At 38.0% G+C, this 21226-nt stretch overlaps 3 protein-coding genes across 5 annotated transcripts in view; 2 read left to right on the forward strand and 1 right to left on the reverse strand.

The window, feature by feature from the left end:
• Positions 1-5109, forward strand: part of LOC134671423 (small ribosomal subunit protein eS19A) — a 55488-nt gene extending 50379 nt beyond the window's left edge. The window contains exons 1-4 of one of the 3 annotated variants that reach the window (XM_063529279.1): positions 2229-2288; positions 2736-2806; positions 3263-3472; positions 4917-5109. In XM_063529279.1, coding sequence (XP_063385349.1) covers positions 2736-2806; positions 3263-3472; positions 4917-5097 — 462 coding nt within the window. In that variant the 5' untranslated portion in view covers positions 2229-2288 and the 3' untranslated portion in view covers positions 5098-5109. Of the gene's footprint in view, positions 1-2228; positions 2289-2349; positions 2371-2733; positions 2807-3262; positions 3473-4916 lie in introns of those variants that run through there. The other 2 variants (XM_063529281.1, XM_063529280.1) reach the window with 2 other exon arrangements.
• On the reverse strand, positions 726-1882 carry LOC134671427 (protein lin-52 homolog). Its single transcript, XM_063529286.1, has 4 exons — positions 1819-1882; positions 1560-1661; positions 1214-1312; positions 726-1076 (listed from the first exon to the last, which is right to left on the reverse strand). The coding sequence occupies exons 1-4, from the start codon at positions 1850-1852 to the stop codon at positions 937-939; spliced, it is 375 nt and encodes a 124-aa protein (XP_063385356.1). The 5' UTR covers positions 1853-1882; the 3' UTR covers positions 726-936.
• Positions 5110-6807: 1698 nt separating the features above from the next.
• Positions 6808-21226, forward strand: part of LOC134671430 (sortilin-related receptor-like) — a 73695-nt gene continuing 59276 nt past the window's right edge. Inside the window, exons 1-6 of the mRNA XM_063529288.1 lie at positions 6808-7146; positions 7891-8145; positions 9755-9916; positions 12061-12309; positions 16574-16836; positions 18057-18244. Coding sequence (XP_063385358.1) covers positions 6904-7146; positions 7891-8145; positions 9755-9916; positions 12061-12309; positions 16574-16836; positions 18057-18244 — 1360 coding nt within the window. The 5' untranslated portion in view covers positions 6808-6903. The remainder of the gene's footprint in view (positions 7147-7890; positions 8146-9754; positions 9917-12060; positions 12310-16573; positions 16837-18056; positions 18245-21226) is intronic.

Below are 21226 nucleotides of genomic sequence, written 5' to 3' on the forward strand. Positions count from 1 at the left end.
AAATAAATTGTTTTCTTCCAACACGGTTTTATGTTGGGTTACACTTAGACACACTACCTTTCTTGAGATCTTGAATAGTAGATGAGACAAAATTTTACCTGACTATGGATATGTAACGGCTATAATTTTTGCAGTCTATGTACAGTCAGCTGCTGATAAAAGTTAACCCTCTTGCACAGAAGTTGAACAGTTTGTAGGCAAATAATATTGCTGACTGTACTAGGTTCTGCTAGAGTTAAAAACTGTCCATCCCGTCCTTACCAAATTAATTTCATCTAAAGCGAGGTTTAAACTAGCAAGAACTTGCATGCAATTTTCATTACATTGAGGTGTCTGGTCAAACTTGAATACAGTTTTAAACTGCTAACTCAAATTTACGTTACATTGCCAACTACTACATAGAATCAGAAAAGTGCATTTTTGCTCCGGTCAGACCAGGCTTTGATTATGTTGAACGAAATTATTACAACCTTGGCACTTAATACATTTAGAACCACATGTAAGGTACTGAGTTAGAATTATAAGAATAAGAATAATTAAGGGCTCATTTAGACAGCGCACAAACTCACATGTGATTTAGTTACATTGCGGACTATTGAGGTTACAACTCAGCCGACCGATCAAATAATGCAATGTAATGAAACTCGCATGCGAGTTCTCGCACTGTCTAAATGAGCCCTAACTCAGAAATATCACAATGAATTTATGAAATAAGCAAAAATATATAGTTTTTATCTAGTTTAATTATAAATCAAACAATTATAACAACAAAAACAGTCTGACGAGTTTATACCTCAGGTTTTAGTTTATACTTTAATACTTTTTAAGTCATCTGAAAGAGACAGCAACAATGAACTTAAACCTGAAAGATATTAACAAGCAGACTACAACTTAATGACTAACCTGAATAACTGCTAAGTAAATTACACTAGCGGCCTATCGATTTCTTCTTGCAAATATATTCAGATATTTCCCTCTTGTCATTTCCTTAGCCTCTTCTAGTCCAAGTTGGTATGCCATGTCATGCAGTTTCTTCACTTCCATTATAAGGCCACTAGTTGAGAGAGCTGCCAGTTCTGTAAATTGTAAACAAAACAATTAATAACACTAGTAGTACTTCAACGATTCAATAAACATAACCAAGAAAGCACATAACACTTTGTTACACTTTACTATGGAGCCTAGTTCACGATTTATAACTAATAACACTTACGTTGCATTACAACCACGTCTTCTTTTGTGAGTCCTCTGCTCCAAGCGGGCGGTGACTGGTTGGGGTTCTGAAGCGGTGCGAATTCGGACACTCCAGGCACTGCGAATTCATCAGAACAAGAGGACCCATTATCGGCCTGCGACGCGTTATTGTTTCCATCACCCATGGTAATATTAAAAGTTCAAAAGCAAATCGGTTATAACCGAAATGCCAGAAATCATAATCAGATACGTAATGGAGGACGGAATGACAACATCATGGAAGAAACCAAAATCCCGCGCTTTTTGAAAATTAATCAGCTTGGGTTATGGCGAATAAAACATAATAAATATCTTTATAGTCTTACTCTGTTCAGGCCATAGCTCTGGTGATGCACGATCAAGCTTTTCTAGGCTCAAAAGGCTTTCCTCGAGGGACGCCAGAGGAATATCGTCGGGTGCTGCTTGCCCTAGAACGTAATAAAAACATCACCAACAAAGAACAAAGGTTTAGTACTACGAACACGTAAGTTGTATTGGACAGTGATGTACAACAAGTTATGCATTATATAATGCAAAATAACGTATAAATGGGATAGTTTAGCACGTAATTTGCAATATTATCACCTTCTTGTTCCATTGAACTCTGTTTCGCGGCCATTTTCCAATTTATGACAACATTAAACCATAGACTAGATGGTTAAATTCATCTAAAGGCAATGACACACTATGATTATTAAGTTTAGTAAATGAAATAAATTAATATCAAGAAATATTTTATTATATCATCTTTCATTTAAATACAGTAAATAACATATTGCCGATCATCAGTGTCTATGGATTTCATTGATTTCTACCATTATGGTAATTTATTAAAACAATATATAGTTTTATTTTGAATGAAATTGCAACTGTACCTCATTGTCCAACCATATATGCAGCATAAATCATGTTTTTGTTTAGGTTTTCATAATAAATTGTATTTTACTAATAGATCAATTCCTTAAAAATACTATTAGTAGATTTCATAGCATTACAATGTCAACACTGTAAGTTTTTTTTTTCGTTCTTTCTTCCGGTTGACAGCCAAAAGCAAGGTGGGTTATAGCCACATGGGATTTTGATTATTTTGTGAAATTATAAAACAGTTTGGTATATTTGTGATATTTGAAAGTTAAGGTAATATCGTGACTACCGTTTTGTGCATTTTGAGCAAGAGCAAATTACTTTCATACTTGGAAGAGTTGGCGTATTCCATAACTGTCATGACACGAGCGTAGATGCCATTCCATTAGTTTTTCTTATCATTTCTGCATAATTACCTTCTTGAACACTCGTTTAGTGAACTATACCTGATATTCTTCTGTACCAGTTTTAAAATTGTCTTTAACGATATATTATAAACAAAAATGTATTTCTTATAACATAACCTAACTTTTATTATAGGCAAGAAGCGTTTCTGGTTCTTTAGTTGAAAATTCGTGGAGCATTCGAGTAGTACTGCTCAAACGATAATTAAATTAAATATATATATATTATTTCAGATGCGTTCCGTCACGCTTAAGGATGTTGAACAAGACAAGGTCGTCAAGACCGTTGCTGCCCACTTGAAAAAGTAAGAAATTTGTGATTATTTTATGTTTAAGGAGTTTGTATGTTTGGATATAATATAATTGCTATATTTTTGTGTCATTTTGATTATACTTCCTTAAGTTTTTGGCCATTTGATTATATTTCCTATATCTAGAAAAATAAAGTATGTAAAAAAAGTAAGTGGTCACATCAATAATGCATTACATGATCATTATTGGGGTGTTTGTTTGAAATAACTTTTGTGGACATATTTTGTAGCAGACGCAGGAAATTATGGTTCCATTTTTACTTAAATTACAGGACTTTTACAAAATAATTATAAGCACCTTCAAATTCAATTCGATTTTATACAGCTATGATTTACATATATCCAATACTATGGGCCTTTGCCCAGCAGTGGGACACTTAGATAGGCTAGGAAAAAAAAAACAAAGCATAGCATGGGTTAAAAATTTCAATGTTTTTCTTCTAATTTCAGGACGGGCAAGGTCAAGGTCCCAGAACACATGGACCTTGTGAAGACCGCTCGCTTCAAGGAGCTGGCTCCGTACGACCCCGATTGGTTCTATGTACGCTGTGCCGCCATCCTGCGTCACATCTACATCCGCTCCCCCGTCGGAGTCAAGACCGTCACCAAGATCTTTGGTGGCCGCAAACGTAATGGTGTCACACCCTCACACTTCTGCAGGTGAAGATAATGTTAAAAATTTTATTAACACATTTTACAAAACATGCACAACATTTCGGATTAGTAAAGTGCAAAAACATATTCATATAACTTCTTACATAGTTCTTCTGCGGGCGCAGCACGGTTCCATTTTTATCGACTATCACTATGCGCGTCCCTTTCGCACTAACATACATGTTAGAACGTGACAGGCATGGTGATAAGGGATAAAAACGCGACCGTGCTACGCCGCCTGGACATATTTTTGAGTCTGATGTGTGCACCCATATTTTTACACTTGATTTTACAGTCATCAGCAATAGTATCTTACACAACCAGGGCCGCAAAAATATATGACGCGCTTTTATTGCGCTCCAAATAAGAACGTGTCACATATTTTTGCGGCCCTAGTTGTGTAAGATACTATTGCTGATGACTGTACAAGTGTACATTTGACCTAACATTTATTTGTCCCTTTCTGTATGTCTAATAAAATCTTGGAAGCTAAATTAGACTGGCTTCACATATACCGGTACATATGCATGTTAGGTGACAATGCAATATTATGGTACCATCAATCTGATCTGATGATGGAAACTGGAGGAGGTGGCTATAGGAACTCTGTGATGAAACTATGCAAGTACATTGTGTTCCCTTCTGGTGTTTTAATGTATTGCCACTGGTTGTTATTTCCTATTTTTCCCACTTGTATCGTTAATGTTCTCTAAGTACAGGTCGCAATTCTCAAACGATGTTCGTGAAATTTTTAAGCAGGTCCAGTAATAAAATAGATTTTTTAGTTCATTCAGTTTTTCTAAAATGGTGGAACCATTTATTCAGCTTTAAGCAGCTCACGAGCCACTAGTTAGTCAACCTACATTTTCATTGTTAAAACTAAATTTACAGTACAATTACATCTTCTTCTTCCTCGGTCCCTCATTGCTGAGGATCGCGACCATGTATGCTACGTCTCCATAGTGTGCGATCATAGGCCATATGGGTCACGCACTGCATGTTACCGCCAACCACCCTCTTCACAACATCAGACCATCTCGTGGGTGCTTTTCCTCGCGCTCGCTTGCCCTCTATTTGGCTCAAGATAATCTGCCTTTCTAGGTCGTGCTTTTTAGACCGCATGATATGACCAAAGAAGCTGAGCGCGCATTCTTGACATTGTAGAGAGCCGTGTGGTGATCTTCAGTCAGATATTTAAAGGGCCATATGTACTGTAAAACGTTGCACGACTGACGTGCGAATAGGTAATTCGCAACACGTGTTGATTTAAAATATTCCTTCCCTTCCTCCTTCCTCTTTTCCGCATTTGTATCATAAATAACTATAAATAAAATACCTATTGAGTAAGAGAATTGAGTGAAATAACATTGTAGGCACAACAGCAATTTGCTCTGTTTACACTAAAGTGCGAGAAACATTTCCTTCAACTAATAAACATTATCAATTTCAGATCGTCTGGCAGCATCGCCCGCAAGGCGCTCCAGGCCTTGGAAGCCTTGAAGCTCGTTGAGCAGGTCCAGGATGGAGGCCGCATCCTCACCGTCCAGGGCAGGCGTGATCTCGACAGGATCGCCGCTCAGGTCAAGCTAAAGGCCAAGCAGGCGGCCAAGCAGCAGGTCATCGTGCTGTAAATCTAATAAAAATGTAACAAAATTTGTTTGTTTCATTTTTTTCTTAGTGATGCTGATGATGATGTCCTCCCAGACGTATCCGTCGACGGCGACACCCGGACAAATCAGTATCGTGCATCTCAACTGCATCGTCAGTTTCACATTCATCCTCATTTGTGTCCCTTTAAAAGGACTTTGGCACTTAGGAGGATAGAGATCGAAATTATAACTAAAGGAAACTAAAAGTTTCTGACCACTTTTTCAATTTTTGGTAATTCACATCTGTACGAGTAAGTGCATGATGTGAGTAATACTGGTCGAGCAGTATCAAGCAAAGAATATAATACTCACTAGGAGCTACTAGGAGGTTTCAACTGTTCTAAGTCTCGTCCATACTGATCCTAAGCTACCTCCATACTGATCCTAGTGAATATTGTATTCTTTGGTCCACGCAGTGTGCAAACCAAACCAATAGTTATTTGTTTTACAAGGGGGCAAAGTTGTCGTTTAACTGCTCGTGCTAATATTGATACCCGAGAAAGCGAAAGATTCCAAAATTGAACCACGAGCGTAGCGAGTGGTTAGAAAAATGGAATCTTGAGCGTTGCGAGGGTTTCAAAGCACGAGGGTTAAACAAAATTTGCCCCCGAATGAAACAAAATTTTTCACCACACAAACCCGAAGCAAATATTAAATGTAAAATATCAAACAAAATCAAATCCAAATGAATGTTATTAAATATTTATCATCCAAAATCATCATTTAAAAGTCAATTCTTCGAGGAAACATAAGAAAACAACTCAAAATTTGCATTTGATATCTTTGCCTCACATGTGGATGCAATGCAACTTTGCTATCAGTTTTTGAAGTGCAAAGTAAGCCTTTCCGAGCTGGTGTGGTGAAAAGAATATTATGCTCACTGCAAACACTTCTCGTCTTCATGCGTGGATCTATGTATAACTGGATGACTGATGATGGGAAATGACCGAACGGGATAGTCTTACGCTACGTCTTACGTAGGCGAACGCGGCGCGGCGCGGCGCGGCGAAATCAATCCTTTGATGCCCATAGAAGTGTCCTACGTAAGCGATCTCGTTGCGAACGCGGTGCGGCGCGATTTGCACGCGAATGTCAGGCGGCGCGGCGCGGCGCGGCGCGGCGGCGGCCGCTTTCGCCGCGCCGCGCCGCGCCGCGTTCGCGCGTTGTTCGCCTACGTAAGACGTAGCGTTAGGTATCTTTCAGCAGGAGTAGCAGCGAAAGCACTATATGGGCTGTCCATAAATTACGTCATCGATTTTTGACCCCCCCCCCCTAAAATCATCATGCTTCGAATGACCCTGTTTCCTCCTACGTTATGCTACCATCATTCCATGTCCAGACCCCCCCCCCCCCCCATTTGAAATGACGTAATTTATGAATAGCCCCATATTTGTCCTTGTTACAGTCTCACATTTTTTTTTATTCCCCACCGTACATTTCGTATGGATTATAGTGGGCTGCATTTGCATTGCGTGTGTTTTGTCCCTCACGGAGACACGCGTATAGCATGTCTATAGGATTCTACTTTGATTCTACTACTCTTTGGATTCTACCATTATAATTATTATGTGTTCAAGTCTGCATGGTGTGGACGCACCTCGACTGACGCGTCTATATTTATTACATTGGTAACCCTATAAGAAACGTCACACGTCATTGTCAAAATTGATTGTAATGTTCCGTGACTAACTTCATGTTTTCCAATATTTTTCTCACGGCGGCGCAGTCAGATTAGTACAAAACAAATTACGAGTTAGTTCGGTTGGATATGCAGTGAGTGATGACAAAATGTTGGTGACACTTGATCTACGTATCGGTATATTTGCAATTATATATTTATTTACTTGTGCGGTGTGCATACAGTATGGAAGCCCTGGGAACACTTTATACGTGGCAGAAGAGTCTCAAAGGGGCTTGGGTAAAACTATTGTGATAAACAGAGCTGAAGAGGAGGGTTCTAGTCTAGAAAGGAGAAAACGGGATGCGTCTGAGTCAACGCCTCCCGCGCTTCAAAAGAACATAACTACATGGGTAACGGTCTATTTCCTTATTAGATTCGATTAACCCCCTTTGTTATTTATTTACTATTGGGCCGGCGTCGTGTGATTTATCACTCACTGCGGCGCACTCACCTTGTAGTGCACTTTCCTATATTTACAAGATGACTTTACATATTTTTGTTTTTTTGCTTTCCTCGACCTTGACATATTATTGTTATTTTTGTCTACGTTGTACTATTTTTGTTTGCAACGACAATGTTTTCATCAAAATCTAATCTTGTACTTTAATCTAGTATAGTATTTCTTTATCTGGCACTGCTTTTGTGTGCTAATAAGTTGTTTGTTTTTTTGAGGAAAAAATGATCAGGTTTCAAATAGGATATGAATACTGGACTGCTGTCTTGCAGTTTGGCAGAAGAAGAAATTATACAAATAGGGTTTTTTTTGACTGTTTATTTTTGTAAAATTAGGATTAGTAATAGCCTTTATTTCATGCCTTTTTGTTATTGTTTTTTATATTTCATTGCTATTTTTTTTTTACTTTTATTGTTTTTCAATTTAATATATTTAGGCACACATTGCATGTGCGGAAAAGGCCTCCCCCAGTTTTTTCCCATTCCTTCCTATTCTGTGCTGTTCTCCACCAGTATCTGTCGAAATTTCGTAGCTCATCTCTCCATCTTGTATTTTTTTTTTTCTCAGTGTGTCTATAGTAACCATTGTGTGACATGTGTCGAATAGGTTTACAGGAAACTAATAGTTTTCCATCTTTCAGACTACCCATCTAAATGACAGTCATCAGCAGCTCATGGTCCATTGGGTGGGCGAAGGCTCCAACGTCATCATCTGCCTGGCTCGGGACTCCAGCCCCAAGAGCAAGGGGGTGTTCTCACCCTCCGCCTTGTTCATCTCATATGACTACGGGAAGAACTTCACTAATAAAACGGACATGTTCAAACTGGATGACACACCAAACAGCGGATATGCCCAGTTGGATAAGTTCTTTAATCATCCAAAGTACCCAGAGTTCGTAAGTATTCAATTCTGCTTTATTATAATACAAACTAGCAACCCGCCTAGCTTCACACGGGTGGAACCTTCAGAAATTATATACTTAAAACTTCCTTAATAATCACTCTATTGATAGGTAAAAACTCTTTGAAAATCCATTCAGTAGTTTTCGAGTTTATCGTGAACAAAGAAACAAACAGACAGACGCGCGAGGGATCTTGTTTTATAAGATGTAGTTATTTATTACCCTCTTGTGAGAACTGATGATATTTAACCTTTATTGCACAATACAAGAATGTCAATGTAAGACTTAATGTTTTAAGGCATTCTCTACCAGTCAAACATTCTTAAAAAAAATAAAAATCTAACCATTACAATGCACTGGTGCAACCAAATTACAAACTATTAGATGGCATATTAATTGATATAACAAACCAAAACAATAACAAACAATTATGGTTAACGATAATTAATTATTATCATGGATTATTAACTAATGATAAAATATCAATTTAATGACTTGGCCTGAACCAAACACAGTTTTCCTTTTAGGTATAATGTGTTTGGTTAAGGCTTCGTCACACAGACGCGTTTTCCGGGCGGCGCGTGAGCGGGGCTCGCCGCTTTTACATATAAAACGCTCACGCCCCCGCCCGGAAAACGCGCCTGTGTGACGGACCCTTTAAATTGGTTTCTTAATGACTTTTGCACAAGTTCATCAAACTTAGATCAATGACCTTCCCGATAGACAATTGGCACAGGTGGTTAAACTAATTTGCTGCCTGACTCAATTATAGCATGACAAGCTCAATGTATCTCATGATAACGCAACGGTGAACCAATTTGATGCAATTAGGATGTTATCATACAATTCTAAAGGAGTTCAGTTGATGCTTCTTGATTCTATAATATTCTATATGAGTATAACTGTATATTTATTGAATCTATATTGTAATTTATAATATTCTTATGACTAATAATATCTGTTATGAATGAAGAAGCTGGTGTTATCAATATGTAATAATAATAAAGGAATCAAATAGTATTACATATTGTTTATAATTGAAATGCTAATCTTATTCCTTTAAACTACCAATTCTTGTATATATATTTTGGGGATCTCGGAAACAGCTCTATCGATTTCGATGAAATTAGATATATGGGGACCAGCTAGGTATCCTCTGGGACAAAGCGTATTTTTGAGTATTTATATGTTTTCCGAGCAAAGCTTGCTCTCCCAGATATTTGATAAAAATTATTGATATACACGGTGGCTAAAAAATAACTGCATTCCCGTTGCCAAGGAGGTTTTAAGATTATACTGAGTAACTTTTACTATGCGACCAACCCCGAAATCCCATAGAAAATTGACCAGCCAAAATGTGTGAAACAGCCAAATTTTTTCGCGATTTCGGGGTTGGTCCCATAGTAAAAGTTCCTCATTATAATCCCAAAACCTCCCTGGCAACGGGAATGCAGTTATTTCTTAGCCACCCTGTATAGAAACTGAGAAGAATATACAAAATTATAATTTATTGAACAATAGTAGTATACATAGTTAGGTTTTTAGATATGTCGTTCATTTTAATAATGTTGATGTTTATATTGATACACATATTTCTTTGTAGTGTGTATTCGTGGACTCCACCAACAAGAAGTTGTTCTACACAAACGACAATGGGCAACACATTAATCGTTCAGATCTGGACTTCCATCCCAGCGAGTTGGCCTTTGATGAGGAGTTCCCCAGCATATATGTGATCTTGGATAAAGTGGACTCTAATAGACATGTAAGTTTTATAAAGGAAGGAGATAGAGTTAGACCAGGGCTCTCCAAACCCCGGCCCGCGGGCCAAATCCGGCCCGCGAAGCGTTTCAATCCGGCCCGCAGACAGCGATCTAATCCGGCCCTCGGGACCCAGGCTCCAGGGGTTGAAAGCCCGAACAGCAGCAACCAGATACAACCCCCCCCCCTCGGCGCCAACGGTGGCCCGCGCGAAGTTCTGAGGCGCAATATGGCCCTCAGGTAAAAAAGTTTGGAGAGTTAGACCAAGAACGGGCTCGGGAGTGAGCTCAGCGTCGGCAAAAGCTGGCGGGATACCGCTCTGTACCGATCAAAGTGGCATGCTCTTGTGTTGGAGGCCAAGACTCATTTTGGGTCTTAGCGCTAACCAAGTAAGTAAGTAGACCAAGAGAAGTCTGCAGTGATTTTGATAGCCCACGCAGTGTAAGTGTTATTTTAAACGTCAAACTTTTATGAAATTATGAGGTATAAATGACACGTTCACTGCATGGGCTATCAAAATCGCTGCAGACTTTTCTTGGTTTAACTCTAGAGTCTATCTAAGCTAACTTTGCACTGAACAGTACAAGGTAAGTGTCATTATAAATATGAACATCATATTTTCATGGAAATTTGACATTCACGAACATATTGCGATACTTTGTTATTGCAAATGCCATGGAACATGGAACATCTTGTAACATTCACTATACCGAGGTTAACTGGTTAAACCAGGAGTACAATTTGACACTGGGTTAACGATTTATATATGTCGGCGGCCGATCGTAAGATCAGGCATATCGTGCAATTCCTAGGCATATGGTGGAACGTGAAAATCTTTGACATGAGTCAAACATTTTCTCTGAGTCGACGGAGCCCCGCTATGCGGGGCTCCTATTTCTGGGCAGTTTGCCCTTCGGGCATATGAAGCAACCTAACGAACCTATCCTACCTATATATTGGTTTAATGTGACTATCGTTAAAACATTACACAGGAACATTACGATCTGCCTAATCTTACGATCGGCCGCCGACGTATACCCTGAGTTAGTGGGATGGTGCAAGTGGCGCTAAGAAACTACTCTCTTCCTAGTTTGTTGCTTAGTCAATAAAATGACCGTAGTTCTGTAGAAAGCGACCAACTTTTTATTTTTGTCAAAGTGACTTACACCCTAACTCAATAGCTTTGGTCGCTTTCTGCATTGATAAAAAAAATGAGTTGGTCGTTTTCTGCATAACTACGGTCAAATGGTTTTACCGATTATACTCTTCCGTTTTTTACTTAGGGCAAAAAAATCTTTAGCGTCAGGGTCATTCAAGAGTAACGCGAGGCACCATTTTATTGCGTGTTCCTTTTTTCATGGCGGAAATTGAAGTGTTAGTTTATCCCTAGATAATTGTTTTTCTCCCCAGGATAACCCAACAGCTTACTTGCTCGTAATTATTGTAAATTTTTGGTAATAGCCTAAAATGCCTAAATTATCAGGGTAGTTCAAATATGGTGTAGTTTTTATAAAAAAATAGGCTGTGACAGACGGACGGACAAACAGACGCACGAGTGATCCTATAAGGGTTCCGTTTTTTCCTTTTGGGGTACGGACTACTGAACTCTAAAAAATACTAACAACAGAATGTAATAATAATAACGTGTTGATGTTTGAAACTATATACCGTCCATTCTAAAATATTATAAGGCATAAAGGCACTGTTCATTCACTCTTTTAGCATAATGAAACCCCTTTGTTTCCTTATCAGTTCATTGACTGCAGATCGAACCAAAGATAATTGAAAATATACGCACATTTTATTTCTTTTCCTGTACATTCTTTGGCGTGTTATTATTTTTTACATTGATAAAACCAATTACCGTAGGTGTTACCTATACATATAATTTTGAAATTAGAGCGAGTGATATCATTATATAATATTATTAATATTTTACGAGTTAACTTTTTTGTAATATCATGGTGCTTCTCATAAACATTTTCACGACAGAATGATACTTAACTAATATCCGGATCGCACAAAACTGTTATCCAATTTTATTTGCCATCCCTCAATTATTAAGGGACTTCCACTTACTGCTAAACAACACACAAACCAATTTTTTTTACAAAGTCTGAATTTAAATAACCTAAATATTTGTTCCAGCTATATCTAACCATGGACGGGGGTAAATCCTTCAAGAAAATCCAGAGTTACGTCAAAACGTTCATCTGGTCGTCCGGGCCGGGTATACAGAAGACGTTCTACGTAGAACGTTGGAAGCCGAATGGCACCAGTACTGTGCTCAGTGCCAGTGACCCAACGGACTTTGAACACGCTACCACAGTCTTTCAAGATGCTAAGGACTTTCAGATCAAGGGCGACTTCATGTTTGCTACGAAGCTTAGTAAAGAGGTAAGTGACGAATTAATTAGTGATATACCGACTGGCCGACTAGCCGACTAATCGGCGCTCGGATGGCCGATTAGTCGGCTATTCGGCCAGATCATTCGTTTGGTCTAAGTACTCTAAGTTCGGTTCAGCTGCACTAATAAATTTTCGCCTTTTATCATATTAATAGTCTTCTTCTTCGACCTAGCGTTTTCCCGGCCTAGCGCCAGGGGGGGTATCATATTAATAGTAACGCTAAAAAATAAAATAAATAAAAAACCCTAAGGCTATGTATTTCATACGACGACCGTACAATCGGACATAAGAAATCGACCACACGGTCAATAATTTGAACAAAAGTTTTCGTAAGCACTCTAAATAGGAATTTGAGTAAAATAGGTGAAAAGCTTATGAAAATATGTTCTGTTTATTTCTTTTTGTCCTGTTTTTCTGTCACTTATAAAATGCCGACTAATCGGCCATTTTTGCCGACTAATCGCCGACTACAAATGAGGCCGGATAGTCGGCTTTCCCGACTAGTCGGTACATCGGTACAGAATTAATAAAATCAACGTTATGTTTTTATCTGTATATGTTCCCCAATTTCTGGAAGGTCAGAATGTCATTAGCTCAGGATCTGATGGGATTTAAAAAAAATCGAGGGAGTCTTGAAGAGACGAGAGAAACTCAATGACATTGTAACAGTTTTTCGATCAGGTCACGTGTCCGTCTTACGAATATTACGGTCACGTGACCAGTCGCGAGTAACATTTTTTTCCCATCACAAAAAGTGCACAGCGCCGCTAAAGAAGTTTTCACTTCAAAAATTAAGTACTAGGTACTTCGTTTCTATTACAAATAGGTATTTGTGTTATGATATATGTTCTTGATACACATTTTCCTTTACAATGTAAACTCGATTAACCATTTTAATATGTCGCTGTGTCTTTAAAATCTTTATTTATTGATATAACATGATTCAAGAATGTCTCGAGTAGGACAATCACAATGTTTCATATGAACCAATTATGCTTCATAACTGGAAGCAATATTTCCTTTGTTATTGTCATTGCATAATGACATTAATCGTTTCTAACAATCGATCGTCATTATTGCACATAAATTCTACAATAACTATAATAGTAAATATAATTCGGCTGGACATTTATGGAAAAAAAGTCCAATGCGGGTACTGCGGCCGTGGACACTGGCATTATTATCATGTGCACATCGTTCAGAGATGTAAAAGCCAGGAAAAAAGGGGATTAGAAGGGAACAAAGGATATGGCGCGCCGCGTGTAACTTGCGACGGGTGATAGGGATATCGCGCGGAACAAAAAGGATATGAAAAAAGAAAATTACCCCAATTACTCATAAATTATTTCTAGCTATAAGTAATATATTACTAGTTAATTTATAATAAAATTATAATGCTATAGTATGCAGGGTAACGATATACACCTGAAATTTAATCCTTAAGTGAAGATAATTCAACATAGTATTTTTTTACATAAATTGACGCTTATTACCTAAAACAGAGAGTCGATATTTCGTTGTCAACTGGATCCTTTAGGTTTATCGTCCGGTAAACTGAGGAAGTGGGCAGTCAAGTGAATAATACGAGTGATATGACAAAATTGTCCTTGCCGACGCCTGATTCCTGTCGCCTGTGAAAACAGTCATTTTTATATGTGAATAGATCCTGGGTTTTTCGATGGCTAAATGTTATGGCTCCTCTACACGATGGGCCAACGCCGGCCACTCCAAGGGACGCATTTATGCGTTAGAAGGAGCAAGTGATATTGCTATCTCATTCTGCCGCATGGCTGCGTCCCTTGGAGTGGCCGGCGTTGGCCCATCGTGTAGAGGAGCCATTAGATATGAGACTGATTAGTGATTACTGATTACACGAAAATAATAACATAGCCCGGTTTTTCGAGGGCAAATACGTACTCGTGGTGGTGATTAATTACAGACTTACCCCCTTATTCATAAACGCGTTACAAGCCTCAAATAGCTTATAATCGTTTGTCTTTATCTGACATTTTGACTTATGGATTTGTAAGAAAGGAATAAAACATAATTTAAATAAATTAGGCCCGTATAAGTTTTATGAATAAGGGGGTTGATTTGTTATGGATATCGCTGGAAATCAATTTCTGAATCTATGACAATTGAAGTAAACATTATTATGTAGTTGAGAAATAACCCAGATAACCGATTCGGGGCTGATGACACGCCTGCCGTGTCATTAATGTTTTTTACGTGTGGCGTATAACACGGGAGGAGTGTCATTATATTATATGGCGCATGGCATGGCTGCCGTGTCATGAAATGATTGTTCCGCGCCACAGCTAAAAGTTTTCAAAAATGGAACACGAATCGGATAACGAGCTCTAGCGACCGATACCATAAGAAAATTTGTTTCCAAAAATGGTTCCAAAAATTTGTTTCCAAGGCCTGTCAGTTGTTCGGAACTGTCAAAATTTTATTCTAATTGACAGGCCGATACCGTCCTGCGGACTGTTAATCAGTGGGCCCCATTTACCGTCATACAAGGTATGTGGAAAATGGTGACAGAATAGGAAAGGTACATACGAGTAATTTACCTTCGATCTGAATCCCTTAGTTTTCTAATGTATTTTGTAGCTTATCAATCTTATCATATTAACAACAACGGTTTTAAGCAATACAGGGTGTCCCAGAATTCGACGTCAAGCCGTAAACGGATGATAGACCAAGTCATAACAGTTATCATAAAAATACAAAAAAAAATCCAACTCATGTTTTTTAAAAATTATGGTCACTTTAAATATTCACAAAAAAATCCACAACCTGTAATTATTCAAGATTACACAATAATAAAATAATTAGAATAAATTATGGAATTTGTAGTAACAAGAGTTAAAGAACCATTACAGGATGTGGATTTATTAGTGAATTTTTAAAGTGACCATAATTTTTAAAAAACATGAGTTGGATTTTTTTTTTGTATTTTTATGATAACTGTTATGACTTGGTCTATCATCCGTTTACGGCTTGACGTCGAATTCTGGGACACCCTGTATAGTATCCCAGATTTACCTCAGAGTTGTCATTATCTACGAGATATTTGGCATATATGGCCAGAAAGTACTGGTTTACTGGCCATAACTTTTGAGTTAATTAGTTTAAAATTAAAACCCTAGACACGTTTTTAGAGACGACCAAACGAACCCAAATACGAATTTTCACAGCAATTGAGATACGAAAAAAGATTTTTATGACAATGTTAAAAAAAATAATAAAAAAATAAGTATTCATTTCCATCAATACGAGTATATCCGGTACACAAAAATGGAGATAAAAGATTGAAGAACCGATAGCCGTTTGTACAATTCTATCTGTAGTGCAAAAGTAGGAGAAACGATTCAAATCTTGCCAAAAATTGTTAAAAAACGCCTTAAAACATTTTTTTTATCTGATCTTTGTAAATTACCATTGACGTGATGGCGGCGTCTAGACTAGAGTAGAGTAGATATAAATACTAAAAAATCGATACCTACGTAAACACCAACTGAACTGCGTTTCAGGATTAACGCGCATGCGTGACATCATGTTTTTAATATAAAATGTTCAAAATGACTGTCGCATGGACGGACAGACACACAAATGATCCTCTAAGGGTTCCTTTATTTCCTTTTGAATACGGAACTCTAAAAATAGAGTTTAGGAAAAGAAGAAACATTTTATTTATTAAAAACAAACATTAAGATACGGTTTTTTTTAAATTAATAACAGATGTACTGACTTGATCGTGTGATTCATTATTCATAATTTGTGACTCATTTGGCTACTGTTTGTATTATAGTTTGAAGTGCTCTATTTTCTCGGCGGTAAATAATATTATCGTCAAGTATGATATTTGAGCACTTAATATTCATTTATGTATAGCTATTCTTATTATTCTGAATGAATCAATAAGAAAGAAACACGATGTACGACTTCGTGCCCGTCGCTGTCGAGACAGCTGGGCCCTGGGGACGGGAGGCACGAGAGCTTTTCAGGGAGCTTGGAAAGCGCTTCAGAGAAAAGGGGAATGACCCCCGCTCTGAGTCATGGCTTGTCCAACAGGTCTCTATCGCCATACAGCGGGGTAACGCTGCTAGTGTGATGGGGACCTTTGGACCCGGCATGGCTCAGAACGGGTTTTAGTTTCTTAAGTTTTATACATACATAATATGTAAAATTGAATAAATTTTATAAGAAACATATTTTTGCATTCCATAATTACGTAATATTGTTACAGCGTAACACATTGGACCTCTACATCTCCCACATGAAAGGACCCTTCTACAAAGCTGAATTCGAAACCGAACTCGACATGAAGAAATTCCACATCGCCGACGTGACTGACAAACGTATATTCGTCTCTGTCATGCACACGGAGATTCTAGCTGATCTGTATGTGTCAGAGATCAGCAATGATTTCACTCGGTACAACTTTATGCTGAGCTTGGAGCAGATCCTGTGCTATTTTCCGGATGGCAACTGGAAGGATACTTGGCTAGAGTAAGTTTTCTCTTGTATTTCATATATCTTTTACCCCTTGAGTCTCACGGAGCACATATCTAGTCAGCAATGACAGTCAAAATTCAGTTCTAACTTTAAAACCTCAAGGTAGTTTTTTGCCTGGCAAAATGTCCCCGAGACTTAAGGTTTTAAGCACTGTTTTTGTATCCTGGATGACTCAAATGACAATTCAAATTGGCCAATTTACGATACAATCATCGTGCTGTTGCACCAATTTACTGAAATGACAAATCGGTCGGAAAAAATTGGGGAAATCGAACTGTCATTTTAGTATCTTAGTAAAGAAAGGTTGTATCTCTTTTTGACAGACACAAATGTCTAAACGAACAAGAACTATCAAACTAATTTTGTTCGAGAATAACGGCGTTACTGTTCACGGTCTGTTTGTCTTATTAGTATTAAAGTAGTAAATCAACTTTTTCTTGTCACTAGTTGCCATGGTTACGGTCTCCTGGGTCGCTCTTAAAATACTAGTTTTTTCGTATTTAAATGAGCCAAATTTGAATATTTTGGTAGTTATCAGGCTTTTCCATAATGGGACTTCTACTAAGCACGTTTGTAGTACAGTCAAAGAATTTAATTTACTACCCATTTTGTACTTTGTCACAGTGACAACCGTATGAGGTCTCTAGCGGCTTTCATATTGATTGTCACTGTGACAAAGTACGAAATGGGTCGGAAATTAAATTCTTTGACTGTACAGCAGTTCTTCTAACAAACTATGCTACTATTTTCTCCTGGCTGATGGGACAGAATAACAACAAGAAATAGTTGATCGACCCAATTATCTCTCTACTAAAGCAAATAAATTTCGTTCTGTCTTACTTCACCTGACTGTGTCCGGGTCACTAAAGCTACTACAATCTGAACCAAACTGGCAACACTGATCAAAAGGCCGCCCATTAGGTATTATTAGCCGCGCGAAGCAAGTGTTAATCACATCAATGTTGACGGTTTCATCATCTCAGCCATAAGACGTCCACTACTGAACATAGGCCTCCCCCTTACATAGGCCTCTCCCTTGACGGTTTACACCTGCAACATTGTAACTTTTTAGTTTTATTTAATGGGGGTGGATGGGACTGTAACTTTGTTAATCAGGACCTACAGTTAAGAATTAAAATTAAATTACCGTCTATTACAAAAAACAATGAGACTTAAAAAAGTTTTCCGAACATTAAGTAAAATTTTTGTCGCAGGGATATGACCGAAGACCCATTCACGGACCTCTACCGCGTCGAGGGCCTCAAGGGCATCTACATAGCGTCCCGAGTGGACTCCAAGGCGCAGGTGTCCCACGTTGGCCCCGAGCACCTTATATCGCTGATCACCTTCGACCACGGCGTCACCTGGTCGCCGGTCAACCCGCCTACTGAGGACGAAAATGGTTCGTACTTTTTTCTCATACAGAATATTTGGGTAAATAAACTTTTTCTCTACTATAACTATTAGTTACGGTCACCTGGGTCACTCTTAAAACCCTGGTTTTACGGTATTAAAAATAACGACAACGGCAATCTACTAATATGTTACCCCGTAACTGTCAGTTTACTCGTTCGAATTCTGGATACAAGTATCTGTATGTTCTAAAGGGGGCAGAGTAAAAAAAAAAAACATACAAGAGATAGCTAAAATTCCTAAGAACCTCCATGCAATTATGATAAAATGACCTTAAAATATAACATTTCCGTTTATATTCCTCGTAATACTCGTAGTGAACTCAAACATCGAACACAATATGTACCTATATTATTATCTGCTTAATCAATAGGTACATATATCGTCCGAATACCTCTCATAAATGGGTTATTATGCTTTCATTGAATTACTAATCTTGCCTACAGTCCGCTCTTTGGAAATGAGATATCCTGTCACTTAGAGATGTTTCAATTACATTACATGTGAGTCATATGACACGAGTCATTTGAGGTCGCGAAAATAAACACCTCTGTTATGATCTCTTTGTTGCTTGTCGCTTTAGGAATGCCATTATACCTTGTTCTAAGGTTATCTCAGCCATTATAAGTTCAGGGATATTGTAATAAATAAAAGGCTATATGTGGTATTATCTATGAAAAGGGACCTTATTGTCGATGGCGCTTACGACAATAACTTCAATGAATAAAATACGTAGTAGGTTTAAATTGGACATTCTGGCTCATTTCGGTTCGCTCTGTCCCAATTTAGCAAATAAGTTTCTGTGAATACTGGAACATTAAATTTTGTTGTCTATCCATTGTGGAGGCCAATTTATGTTATGTAACGTTGATGAACTGATCAGTCATCGGGTTTTATGGTCCCTTTTTATAGTTTTTTTTAATAACTCGTAAACGGTAGCTTGTAGCAAAAAATGTTCTGATACATAAGTAATCTACATACAATTTTCTACATTAAACATTCTATACACTTTTTCGCTACCTTCAATATTTAAGGGAGAAAGTAAATTATACTCAATAAATAAATAAATATTATAGGACATTTTTACATAAATTGACTAAGCCCCTCGGTAAGCTCAAGAAGGCTTGTGTTATAGGTACTCAGACGACGACGTATATAATATATCAATACTTAAATACATAGAAAACAATCATGACTCAGGAACAAATATAAGTGTTCATCACACAAATAAATTCCCATACCAGGATTTGAACCCGGGATAAAAGCACGCTCCCAAGTCCCAAAGGTATAGGACCCCATGGTTCCGAGCAGGAATGTTACGGATGCAGATTTTTTGACATCCGCGGATGCGGATGCGGATATTTAAAGGTTCACATTCGCGGATGCGGATGTCAAGATTAGGTACATAAAACTATCAAATACTATCATTTTTAGTAATTGTTATTTAAAAAATGTAACGTTTAGTATTTGAGCAAGAATATAGGTGCGTTATATTAAGTAAACAGTAACTTGGCTGACTTTTCTGAATTTAGACGATTTCTTAATTTTTAACAAGCGTAATGTCTGCGAACGATGCTATTAAGCTTAGAATAAATTTAAAAGTGGAAAAAAATTACTGTCTTGGGTGAGACTTGAACTCACGGCCTCTGGATCGATACTCCAGCGCTCTGCCATCTGAGCCACCAAGACCTCATCCATAGCCAGCAAATTTTTCCACCATATTACTGGTCAAGGGGACCCTAGCGACATCTACATCTTGTGTTACACTTCTTAAACGGCTACCGGAGTTCCAAGTTACATTGGAAATTCACCAGTTACGATGTGCTCAGATGGCACAGCGCTGGAGTATCGATCCAGTGAGTTCAAGTTGCACTCCAGACAGTATTTTTTTTCACTTTTAAATTTAGACGATTTTACCTAGCAGTTACGCCGCCGTTAAGACGTTCCTGTACCGACTTGTTCGACATCTGCATTCGCATAAGCTCCGCATCGATTTTATGCGGATACGGATGTCGATAATAGTGCGGAAGCTCTGCGGATGCGGATGCGAATATTCGCAACATCCCTGGTCCCGAAATATGGAAAACATAAAAATGATAACAATGACGAGCGGCGAGTCACCGCCTGCCTCGATACACTGTGGATCGCAATGTTATAGCAAGTATTTGGACCTCTTAGAAATAGTCCCAAATTTAAACCAATTACCACGAACCTTTCCATTTTTCTACAATAGCCTCCAATGCCTGCTGAAATCGGTTGTTTACGGATATCTATTTAAATACTCGTGAATGGGTCCCACCAGGCGTTCTACATGACATTAAAGCTCTCCAAACGGCCTCTACGTGTTGGTTCTATACCCCACGCACGCTTTATAAATGACCGGGCTTGAAAACCCGAGAGTTTGTGACGGAGATATAATAATAATGAAATATTTTATTATGCACTACAAAGAAACAATACATGTTACTAACAAAGACAGGACATAGTGAAGTAGGTAACAACAGGCCGACTTATCGCTAAAAACCGATCTCTTCCAGACAACCTTCAGATAGCACTATTATAAATGTTAATTTAAACACATATTTTATCAAATATATATGTATAAGCAGAGTTTATTCAACACAAGGGGAAATCAATAATCACGTCAATCACATATTTGAATGCATGTCATGTCGACCAAGATTACAGCAAGGAGTACAAACTATTTTATTGGGTTGTTGCATAATTCTTTTCCCACTTTGGAATAAAACTATTTTTTTTGTAATAATTATTTATTGAAATAATTAATCGACAATATGGTCATCATCATTATCTAGAACATGTAACCATCTCTTAGGCAAAGTTTCAATACCCTTAACCCATAATGAAAGTGGCTGAGAGACAAAGAAGTTGACAAGGTCATTTTGTAGGTCGCCGGAATTTTCGAATTTCTTTTTACGAAGATGCTGTTTCAAAGCCCGAAAAAGATGAT

This window comes from Cydia fagiglandana, chromosome 15 (genome assembly GCF_963556715.1).
Source record: "Cydia fagiglandana chromosome 15, ilCydFagi1.1, whole genome shotgun sequence".
Classification (NCBI taxonomy): domain Eukaryota; kingdom Metazoa; phylum Arthropoda; class Insecta; order Lepidoptera; family Tortricidae; genus Cydia; species Cydia fagiglandana.